General features: G+C 48.0%; 1 protein-coding gene across 1 annotated transcript in view; it reads right to left on the reverse strand.

Moving 5' to 3' along the window:
- LOC147662835 (guanylate-binding protein 3-like) overlaps positions 1 to 12323 on the reverse strand; it is a 110075-nt gene that overhangs the window by 47982 nt on the left and 49770 nt on the right. Inside the window, exon 8 of the mRNA XM_086950873.1 lies at positions 8672 to 8774. Coding sequence (XP_086806999.1) covers positions 8672 to 8774 — 103 coding nt within the window. The remainder of the gene's footprint in view (positions 1 to 8671; positions 8775 to 12323) is intronic.

The following is a 12323-nucleotide window of genomic DNA, read 5'->3' on the forward strand; positions in this document are numbered from 1 at the left end:
CCAAGCCAAAAGGGTCCCCGTAAGGGTGGGGCGTGAAGGAATCTGCGACTAGAATCATCCCTACCAGATACATCATTACCGAAGGTAAGTAACTCGTACATCTGATAGAGACTACTAGCCGCAGATTCTTTAACGTGGAATAGATACCCTAGCCATACCCATGGGGAAGGAGGGTCTGCGAAAGGACCCCATCAGCCTGGACATAACAGAGGGTCCCACAGGGGACCAGTCCAACAGACAGGGCGAGGAACTCCATCTCCCCAGGCAAGGGGAACTCCCACAAGCAGAACACCACCCACCCCCAGAGGGGTGTGGGAGAAGAAAGGAGAAAGAGAAAGCCCGTTCACACTCAACAGAGGAAACAAGGGCAAGGCCAGGAGAGGCCGAAGCACCCCACACCCCTACAAGGCAACAGAACCTCCAGCCAATGCCAGGCAAGGAAGAGGAAGAAGAACAACCTAAAGTGCCCAAGGAAACGAGGGAAAAGAAGGCGGGCCCACCACAGTTGGAAGTCAACAGACCAGACAGAATGGCGCAGACAGCAATAAACTGTCGGGAGCAGGAAGAAGAGCCCAGGGCCCCAGGAAGACCAGGCAAGCTGCACCTGAAAGAAGGAGAAACACAAAACCATCTACGCCCCCAGGACAGGAAGCATGAAGCGAGGAAGGGCCTGGACACACCTCAGCGAGGGGTCCGCGCACACGACCTAAGAAGCAGAAGCAGAGCCACGACGCCAGGCCACAGACAGCGAGCTGCTGGTGAACCGCGCAGCGACCCTGGAGAAAGACACCTCGGAGCACCACTCCAGCAAGAGAATTGCATCTGCAACATACATAAACCATCATGGAGAGCAGAGGCCCGAAGGCGACCACAACTGCACAGCACAGCACAAGCTAAATAACAGCTACCACTACCCCACATACCGTGTGATAAGTCCCAGGATATGGAAACCCTCTTTGGAAGAAACGTCCGCAGCAGAGGACAACAGAAAGAGCCGAGGGGCAAAAAAAAACAGCAGAAGGCTTGATAATCAGCCCAAGAGAAAAACAGGAGGCCAATTCTCAGGGCTAACCTGGGCAGATAACCCAAAGCAAAAAACACACAGTCAAGAAGCCAACAGAACCACAGTCTCAACAAGGTGGACTCGAGTGGCCATAAACACACAGAATCAACAACAAGGGCGACTCACCCAAAAGGAGGAGCATCTCCAAGAACCAGATCAACTAACCAGTCAGTGAGGAGAAGGAGAAAGAGAAGGAGGAGGAGGAGGAGTAGGCCGAAGCCCTGCCAAGAACCTCTGGATGGCCGAGTCAGCTGGGGCATGGAACAACAGAGTGCCATCGAAGGGAAGATCAACCAGCCGTTCCCGAACATTTTCTGGGAACACACTGTCCCGAAGCCAAGCATGGCGACGAAGGGCAACCGAAGAAGCCATGGCACAACCCAGCACCTCCGAGATGCAGAGCGGAGAATCAACGCCGACTGCTCCCGGCCATCCAACGCATGGTGCCACAAATCCATCCGGACATCCTCCTGAGAAGCAGTCGATCCTACAGACTCAGCTGAGTCCCACAAACAAGAGGAGGCCCTAGCCAACACACACAAGGTGTTAAGGGAGGGCCAACAGAGCTGCACTGGTCGACGCAAACATGTTGCGCCCCCAAGAGTCCAGCCAGCGGGCCTCCCATGATGGTGGAGACAGCAGCAGCGGCAGGGAGGGAAAGGCAGTCCACAAAAGTGGGCTTGAAGCAGATGGGTACAAGGAAAGACATGCCGAGTCACGCGGTGCCAGAAGGTGTCTGTGCAGAAGGTGTTGAGGCAACCCTTTGGCGGGAGGCCCCCAAGTCCCCATCAGGGAAGAAAGGAGCGAATCTTCAAAAAGAAGCAGCAGCTCCCTTCCACCAGAGCCCTGGTGGAGAACCTCAAGAAGATTATCCGCAGGGAAATGGGCAGCCGGATCACCCATGCGCAAAATACCCACAGCCGTGGACACAGCGTGAGCGAAGGCCGCACCCGCCTCTGTAGGGCCCCTCAGTGGGGAAAGCAGCTCCTCCGTGGGCAACGGCTGCAAACTAAGGCGACCAACCCCGAAGCCAACCGGGGTGGGCAGAGGCCAGGTCTGGAAAGGAGAAAGAGGGACCGAGGAGTGGGGGACTTGTGGCTCCTGTGGTAAAAACCGCAGCCGTAGCAACGGCGAGGAGTCACCTTTTGATGACATCGGGGAAAAAGTCACTACGCTGCGGCCCGTCTCTGGTGAAGATGACACCAGCAGGCACCCAACCTCCAGAGAAGAAGGGGCATCAGAAGACGAGTCCGCGACTCAATGTCTGTCCGGCACCGTAGAGTCCGCAGTCCGAAGCAGGACGTCATCCTCGTCCGGCGCCAAGGGAGACGCTGGACATGCATCCTCCACACCACACAGCGCAGGGGACCAGGGCTGGGCTGGAGCTGAGGTGGCCAAGGGACGGCACCGGAATGGTAACGAATCGACCTCTGAAGAGGCAGCCGCCTGCCTGGAGGGACGAGAGGGCCCCGGGGAGTGACAAGGAGCCCCCCACCAGCCTCGACCCATAATGGGACGAAGAGAATCCGCCGACCCATGTGGCGCCGCCAAGGCCGACTCCACCTCCGACAAGGCAGCCGCCTGCGTGGAGGGACGAGAGGGGCCCGGAGGGGCATGGGGGTCCCCCTCCAGCCTAGACCCATAACGGGACGTGTGTGGTCCGCCGACCCCTGTGGAGCCGCCAGGGCAAGCAGCTTCTGGCTCCGTAGCGGCGGGCCGCAGACCAGGCTGCCGCCTGTCCAGAGGGCTGAGAGGGGCTCGGGGATGCGACCTGAGCCCGGGCAACCTCCCGCGACACACCTGGGATTCCCGCAAGAGTTTGCGTTGAGGCAGAGGCGCCGTGGTCCGAAAGAGGGACCCCCGAAGGGCCGTACCCCAACAGCACCACATCCTCCAAGCCTGGAACCAAGCCAGTCAGCACCAGGCCGGAGCTGCCGGCATCGCGGCGGAGGGCCCCGCACAACACAAGGGATCCGCCGACGTCCCAGGAGGGAAAGGAGGAGGAGAAGCCAGCAAGGCCTACAAAGCCACCGCACATGTCTCCATCTGGGCTCTCGACGCCCCCTCACCGGGAAGCGGTGGATAGGGGGACGACACGCGGGCCGCATCACCCGCGGAGAGCCCACGCCTTCAACAGGCCGGAAACCAGCCCTCGGGGACAAACTGCAACACTTACCGACAGGTGAGCGACGCTCTTGCGACATTGGAGAGGGATGAGGATGACGCAGACGACAGCTGCTTTGAAAACCTTCTGCCAAAGCGGCTCGAGGGGATGAAGCCGACCTGGACAGACGAGCCGAGAGAAGTTTCATACGGCGCTCTTGCCGCGACTTCGGCTTCAATTGTTGGCACGCCTCGCAATCAGTGGAGCCATGACCTTCACCCAAACACCACATGCAAATGAGGTGAGGGTCCGTCCCTACATAAGGCGTCCACATGACGAGCAAGTCTTAAAGCCCGAAGGCATCCGCACACTGTTCCCACAGATATGCGCAATAGCGAGGGAAAGAAGGGCTAAACAGGAAGACAGACCGGATACGCGTTGCATGCGGAAAAGGCAAAAAACTGATGTAGGCGCGCCAGGGTGAGACTTATGTGACCTCGCTGATGTCACGTGCCCGGACAACGCCTGAGCGGAGTCGCGTGGTGCCGTCCCCCCCCGGCGCGCAGGGATTCTGTGGCAAAAATAATTTCGGATCCAGTCTCACACCTGGGGATAAATCTACGTTAATGAATCTGCGGCTAGTAGTCTCTATCAGATTATTGGCTTCTATACCGTAGTTTATTGTCCATAGTGAGTCAATGTGATCATCTGCCATGCATGTACTCGGATCACACCCTGGTGTCCCATTTTTTTGACATTGCACATATGCGTCCAAGAGCATTCTCCTGGCGCTTCCCACAATGTTCCTTACTTCGTGCAGTGTTCCACGAAGAATTGGCGCAGGCAATTGATGATTACTTTAACATCCATTTGAGTTCAGTGGCACAGATGGCTACTATTTGGGAGGCTTTCAAGGCCTTAATCCCCAGGGTTACTATTTCAAAACACGCAGGTGTAGTTTAAGGTCGATTAAAGAAGCTGGAAGCTGAATTAGCCAACTTAGAACGCGTCTACAAGAAGACAGAGGTGAGTATAATCAATTAGCTCAGAATGAGGTGACAAACTTGCTAAGGCTACTGTTTACAGAGGGGGGAGCAACCTAGTGCCAACTTGGCAGCTTTAGTTATGCCAAACCACAAAGAAAATCAAGTGCTGTTTGTGCTGGATGGGCAGGGGGAACCAGTGCATGGGGCTGATCAGCTTCGCCAAGAGGTTTCGGGACTACTATTCTGAGTTATATACATCGATCATCACTTGCGACGAACAGGACACTACTGATTATCTTGCTCATATTGCCATGAAATGGTTGTTGGATACCCACAGAGAGTGGCTTATGGCACCCCTCCGCCCTACAGAGAACATTGCTGCATTAAAGGATATGCCTAGTACTGATGGCCTCACCGTTGCCTTTTATAAAGCCTACCAGGATAAACTTATTCCACACCTAGTTAATCTCTTCGAGGCAATGTTGCTCAGTGGTACTGTGCCTCTGACTATGCTGGAATCACTGCTGAGAGGGGGATGTGTTTTTTAAGCTAGTCCAAGCCTTATATAAAAACCCAATGGCGCATGTTAGGGTTAACGGTTAACACAACAGGGCTGCCCCATAATTCTGTTATGTTATGTTATGTTAAGGGGAGTTTTATAAAAGCGCTCAGCTACTCGGGCAAAGTGTCCCAGCACTAGGTAACCTAATATAGACCTCACCTACATTAAACAGTAATGATCCTTTTAAGGATCCAACACCTTTTATGGGCTGAACCTTTTACCTAGTTCTAGGCCTGGGTGCAGAAGGAGAGGTTACCGGAACAATAATGTTCTATGACTTCATCTTTAGATAACACAGTATGACTAAATATTCATAAGGCCCTTGGAAACCAGGCAGGGACTATACACCACCTTCCTAATATCTACTCTCTAGGTTCATCCTCATACCCAACAATGGCTAACACAAGAACAAGGGACAAAGGGACTCTATATACTTTTCTGTACAAATACAGCACCTCTTGATAGCAGTAGGTAGAGGGACCTGAGACTTCCAGGCCGACACATTGACCAGAGAAGCTGAGGCTCCTGCATGCAGATGCTCCAGCTGACAGTGGTCTGAACATCCCTTGCGGGGTGTCCAACTCAAGATCAAGAAGGTCTCCAACATGTCTCATACTTCAGGTTATGGAGTTGGACTAAATCCAAGAGGGATTCTTGGCTTTTACACCTACTCATATGCTGGGTACACTTAGGTACATCAAGATAGGCATCGTAGGAGTACGCACACTTTTATCATGCATTTGAATTTATTCATGCTAATTGCACAATGGTAGAACTGTACTATCCATTTATATTCATAGTACTGCTAATCATATATCTCTGCTACTGTTAATGGTTGTTACAGCTCATATATTCTACACGAGAATAACAACTGTTCAATAAACCTTTATTGAAACACCCAGACTGTTTGTTTATTCTGTGTATCTCTGAGATAAACTAAATGTGCACGAGTGACTGAGCGAAAAGTAGTATATTGTTTCCACGATCCTGAGGGATCAGGGTTGTCATGTTCTAAGGCTGCCAGAAACTAATCTCTCCCCGATAAGAGGAGACACTAGTTGCACTATGAGCTAGCATATATGCAAACAGGCTAACATACTCGGTGAGGGTGCTCAGAGTTAGTCTGCCACCAATCCTACAGTCTATGTTATCCAAACGCGCAGGTCCTGCATGGGTACTATAGGAACAACATGACACCTCTGATTTAATATTCCCATGAGGAGTAAAAAAAATGATGGATTTAACCCAGATCTCTTGACTGGGGGTGAATGTTTTGATTGTTCTGCATTCCGCCCATCAATTGTGTGTCTTTTGCTTTCTCGCCCTAAGTGCACCAGGTATGCCCAGACGTGGGTCATGGGTTCACTGTGCCACGGGATTCAAGCTATCCTGGCTGAAGAGGGGTGAAACCCCGAAACCGGTCCTAGGATGCTTGTTTCCGGTCCAGGGAGGACCTGGCTTGGCAGTTCGGGTTGGACTGTTTCTGTGAGGCACGGGTCAAGACTGATTTGCATATGGCCATGTCTGAACTGGGGTGGCATGGTGAGCAAAAGAATGGTGATACGCTTTTGTATGTCCAAGAACATGAACAAAACCTTTCTCCAATTCTTCGTGAAGTGATGCGGTTTGGAGGGCTTTCTGGATTACATATTAATTAGACTAAATCACACATTTTTCTATTTACTGATGAAATGCGGCCCTTTCCAATAGATATTTCACTTCAGTGGACTACTGAACCAGTGCGATAGATGGGCATTCAAGTCTATACAGATCCAGAGGTGCTAATGTGCGAAAACTATGGGAAAGCCATGATGCGACCTTCAGAATTGGTCGATCGCTGGTTGCATCTCTGCCTTTCGCTTATTGGTCACATAGCTATTATGAAAATTAAAGTGCTTTCATACTTTTCATTTCTATTTGCAAATATTATGATACTGTTACCAGGACCATTGTTTCAAACCCTCCATTCTTTAATGTTGCGCCTCGCATGTGCTGGCAAACAACCTTGTATACAGTGGCCCAGCTTACTCTTCCCTATTCAGCGGGTGGTCTCAATGTACCTGATTTTGAGGCCTATTATAGAGCAGCACAGACCAAGTTTGCACATTTTTGGTTGCACTGATCTATGGACTTACAACACTTATATTTAGAAGGTGATGGGGCATTGCTGCTATCTGTGCCCTCTTTTCTACTTGATAGGCCGTGCGCCGTTTCCATGTCGTTCACCCAGTGAGCATTATGAGGTTTCTTTTGAAGACATCGGCAGATATGCAGCGTATACCCTTACTCTAGTCTCCAGTGTTACCCTTGGATTGGTGCAGTTGGTTCGCATTGGGGCAGGAAGGAGCTGCGTTGGGAGCTTTGGGCAACCTAGGAATACGCTGTATGGGAGATTTTTTTGTTGATAAGGTGCCCTGCGATTGGGAACAAATCCAGACGCAAACAGATAACCCAAGTTTGCTAGCACAATTTCACTACTACCGGGCAGAGCACTCTTTGAGTGCTCTGTTGGATGACGAGTTTGCTGAGACCCCTGAAATGGTTCCTCTTACTTATCTCATACAATCACAGTCTCCTCAACTGGCAGTTTTGGTATTATGTGCCAATGCGCAGTAGAGCCGATGCCCGAGTATCTCTAAGGCTTGTCAGGAATGGCATGACGAGCTAGGTACAGAAATAACTGAGAAGCAGTGGGCCTACAACTGTTTGGTGATCCATACTGTTTCGTTGATCGGACACAACCATCTGGTGCACTTCAAATATCTTGATCGAGACTACTATACTCCAGCTCAAATGTTTAAATATTGACTGAGAGATGGCTCTCGATGCTCATGTTGTGGTGTGGAAAACTCCGGATTCACACATGTGGCATGGTATTGTCCTGGAGTACTCTTGTTTTGGCTTGCAGTGTTTAAAATTCGAGGTGATATTATGGGTAATGGGCTCTGTTGGCGCTATTGGGTTATGATTGTGATGTGCCGAAGTCTTTCTGACGTTTGGTGGTGCTGGGCCTCTTAATGGCTAGGCAAAGAATCACTATGTGGTGGATGAAGGTTCCCCAACCAACTATCTTGGAATGGTAAACTGATAGGACATATCGTAATACGCAATCTGACACCTATCGTGCACTTATGCCACAGTCGTACAAAAGATATATGGGGCCCTTATCAGGCGCATTTGTTTGTATGACTGAAGCGGCTGAGGGAGGAGAGAATCAGGGAAACGGATCATGAAAGTTGCTGTTGGCTTATTGCAGTTTTAGAAATGATAGTGTGATGGCATGTCTCTTGCGTCGTGTACCCTGTTGCTCTTTCCGGGTGATAGTGGGGCATTGCTGGCATATTTTGCTTATGATAAATGAATTATTAATAGTCATATTTAACATTTCATGTCTTGATTCTGCTTATGTCTCTGTGATTTACCTGATCACCTGTTTACAGCTCTTTCGGTATACTTATTATATTTTTGTGCTATGCTATTTTGTTCATGTTATGTAATTGATCTGTGCTGTATCAGTACCCTTTTTGATGTTGCATTGTCTACTGACAAAGTGAAAAAGTAGTTTAAGAAAAAAGAAAATCAAACTAGTTTGCTCCTGTTTTGCCAAACGCCTCTTGTCTTTTCATTTCTTTAAGTTAACTTTAAATCCAAGCAACAGTATAAACAGAGCAGCTCCTAAAGTGAGGTGCTAAGAGTGCTCTGGAGCCTCGGATTAATTTTGGCAGAGAACCAGTCTTCTGATAGTTTCTCTTTTGTGCTTCATGTATGTGGACTGAGCTACCTGCTGCCATCCTCACCGCGTACCTCACATTTGTCCTGTCAAAGGCTTTTTTGTTCCAAGGCAAACTTTACAGTTCTACAGTTCTTACAGATCTATAGTTCTGTGCTGCAGAAATTCATCCATCTTGCCATAAACTTCCATATAAAAGTTGATGCTTTTTTCCTTCTCAACTTACCAGCAAGCTTTTTCTCAGCTTCACTCAGATACTCATCTGCTTTGAGTATGGCTGTGCCTTCTCCACTCCTACTGACCAGGAATTCATCCAGTGCCTCCTGTGCCTGTAGAAAAAATCCAGACAGTCAGTGTATGCGTGCCTGTATATCGACCACCCCTGAAGCTTCATGGAACAGGAAGGGGGGCTCCAAACTAGAGCCTCCCTCAGCAGTCATGAGAGCAGAACCAGTGGACCAACTCTAACTAGTTCTCCATCATCTTGTTTAGATCTTCAGTTCGCAAACACAAGCACAGACACTTTACACGAAATGCAATTTTCAGTAGAAACTCATGCTTGAACATCCACATTCCTCAATTATGTCCAAACATCCTATAAAGAATGCATTTTTAATGCTCGTCACAAACCTTGTCAAGCACATCACCACACAGTATAACACCTTCTACCTGTACTTAGTTCTTTCTTCCCACACCAGATACTCCACCCTATATATGAAAGAGTTATTAAGCACACAATTAGCTCACTATACTTGAGGCAAGAAAGATAATCAACAGTAAAGGTTTTGATATAAATATGTGTCAGCGCTATTGACTTCAAATACACTTGTTAATATCATCATCAATCTGAACACTCACCACACAAAGGATTTAAATGCACGAATTGAAGACATGTTTGCATTACTTCTTAAAAGTATTTCAGCTCACAAAAGAAGACCTTTGACTTCACTCCTTCTTCACTAGCCAAGTGCCATGGGGTGCCCTAGATGTTGCCTCAAGCCTAAACCAATGTTACGCTACTTCACATTCTGATGACAGTGGGGTCAGATGGTGTGGAGGGTTCTATTCCACAAGCTATTGATATGAAAGGATGCAACACATGGTCTGTCAGACTGGAGAGTGGATGTCCGAAGTAGCAGCTTTTTAAAAAAACCTTTATTTTTGCAATTTACATATATAACATCACAGCAGTCGATTTGTACTCGAAGACATCATCATTTTCCACAACCCTGGTTAAAGTGGACGTATTTTCGAAACAGATAATTAATACCTGGAATACACAGAACCCTCTGGCCATAACTACCGCCATTATACCACTCATCTCCTTGAGTAGAGTGTGTCTACCATAGACATGCATGGGCGGCATCCTGAGAATTACCAGTGTCTGGTGCTTCGTCGGTTTCCATAATATTCCCATCCTGTAGCCTCTGTGCCAGTAGTGGTTTCTGGGTCCAATAATCAGTCACACAGGTATCGCCTGGTTCACCTGTTCATCCTGCCTACTTAATCTCATATTGATTTCTCCAGCTAATGTCCGTTCTGCCACATCTTTATGTCAGTACGTCAGTTCCAGGTTACGTTTCCCCATCCATGTGATCGCTACCCTGTGCCCAGCCAGTACAATCGTGAGTTGTACAAATTTGTACGCTATCTTTGTCCCTTTACGTTTTGGAATAACACCCAGTATGCAACAGCATGCGTGACATGTGTTACCCTCTGCAGCTCAGCCACCACTGCGGTGCAGTAAGTCTGCACCGCACTACAATCCCATGCTAAACGAAGAAAACCTGCACATCCTGCACCGCATTGCGGACAATAATCCGCTCTGGTTGGGGTCATTCACTTGAGTCCTATGGGGGATTGATACATCTACGTAGGAAGTTATAATGAATCAGTTGAAAGGTGGCTTTGCGTGATACTGTTTAGGTCGACCCTAGTGGCAGCGCGCATGCGCTGGTCGCTCTGCGAGACTGCTGTTGTAGAGTATGGGAGAGACGCCGCGCCCACTCTCCGCCTACATTTTTCATTTGCTTGTGTCATTGTCTTTCATAAATGCTGCCTTCCGATTCATTAATAGCCTTAGTACGGTCTTGTCTTCATTTGTAACCTCCCATGGCTACTGGCCCTTTTACTTTGGTTGTTACACAAGACCTATCATTTAGTCTGTAAGCACTATTTACTTTATTGATTTTCTCTTACTGCAGGCCGGACGCGAGCTGCTTCAGCTTAAACCGATTTGCGTTTTTAGGTCGAGTTTTTGAGACCTGTTGTATCTTCTTATGACAGTGATAATGTATGCGAAAAACAACAACAGCCAACACGTGTTTCACCCAATCGAAGAATCGGTCATTAACAATAATTAGTCAAAGTAACGTAGTCTCTGCGGTCACTTTGATTCTGGGACCGCAAAGACTACGGTACTTTGACTAATTATTTTTCATTACCGATTCTTCAATTTGTTGCAGGGAAAATGCACTCAGCCAACTAGCCACTGGGCGAAACATGTGTCGGCTGTTGTTGTTTTTCACATACATTTTCACTGTCAAAATAAACAAAAAAGAAATGGCAATCTCTATCTAATGAGACATGACTCTTGGAAATTATTATTCCAGAAATCAAATCATTATTACGGGGTACAAACCTCCAACCTCAATTTGAATTACATGTTTTAACTACACAACACAAATTCACATTATACCTCCAATACACACCACAGACTTCAACAAAATAACACAAAATGTAACAGCACATCACATGATTCAAATCCACAACATTCCACTCCAAAATATCATTCCACATAATTAACTCCATAACGCACAATGTCACTGTACATAATTCCACTACAGTTAATACCATTTAATTACTGTTCACATAATTCCACAACGCACCATGCCACATATTTCCTCTACACAACTTCACACCGCACAATCCCAAACCACAGAATTCAAAACCGATCTCTACATCGCACTTCCACCAACCCTATCATCTGTCCTCCACACACCACTGCCCCTCTCATCACTCCCTCACCCTCCCTCCTCTCATCTCGCAACTCCACTGCCCCCTCTCATCCCTCCCTCATACTTCTTTTCTACTCTCTATACTGCCTGCTCACATATGCTACCTTCCTGTACCAAGAGCTATGAACTGGTTAACCTCTAACCCCTGTGCCTCTCCCATTCATCCCCCTCTCTCTCTCTCACACCTCTCTCTCATGCACTCTTCCCGACTGTCTCAATTTAGCTCACTTAGTGTATTCGGACAGTTTCCTGAGCCTTTTCAAAATTTCTGACCCTCAAACCCACATAATCCTCTTCTTTGGGTGTACTCTGCGTATACAAGTGCACTCTCTTTATACGTGTGTGGCCTGCTCACCCATTTTTTCTTTTTCTCACACACTCTTTCTGAACCTCTGTCTGAAGTTCATTCAACTCTTCGTTCACAAAGTACCTATCCCTCTCTATCTTCCAATCTATCTATTTTATGCAGCTCTCACCCCATCCATTCACCATGCCACACAATTCCTCTACACAAATACACAACACACCACACAATTCCACCCCACACATTCAACTACTAACAATTCCAATTCAACTCACATAATTCCACTCCAAACCACATACATCCACTCCAAACCAAAACACATGGGTAAAAGACATTGTCATTTACAACACTAATAGCTCTAACTCTCGCAAATGCAAGACCATTTGCATTTCAAATGCTTGTTTTAAGCAGCACGGCCGCACCGTAAGATAGCTGCCTGCTTTCAATCACTTTAACTCACCATTATCTCCTGTCTGTGCCAACCCCCCCCAAGTAAAATGGATTTCCAAATGATTAGCCAATTAAGCCGTGAATTCTCAGTAGCACATAATCCTATG

The sequence above is a fragment of the Lissotriton vulgaris genome, unplaced genomic scaffold (genome assembly GCF_964263255.1).
Source record: "Lissotriton vulgaris unplaced genomic scaffold, aLisVul1.2 SCAFFOLD_2454, whole genome shotgun sequence".
Taxonomy (NCBI): Eukaryota; Metazoa; Chordata; class Amphibia; order Caudata; family Salamandridae; genus Lissotriton; species Lissotriton vulgaris.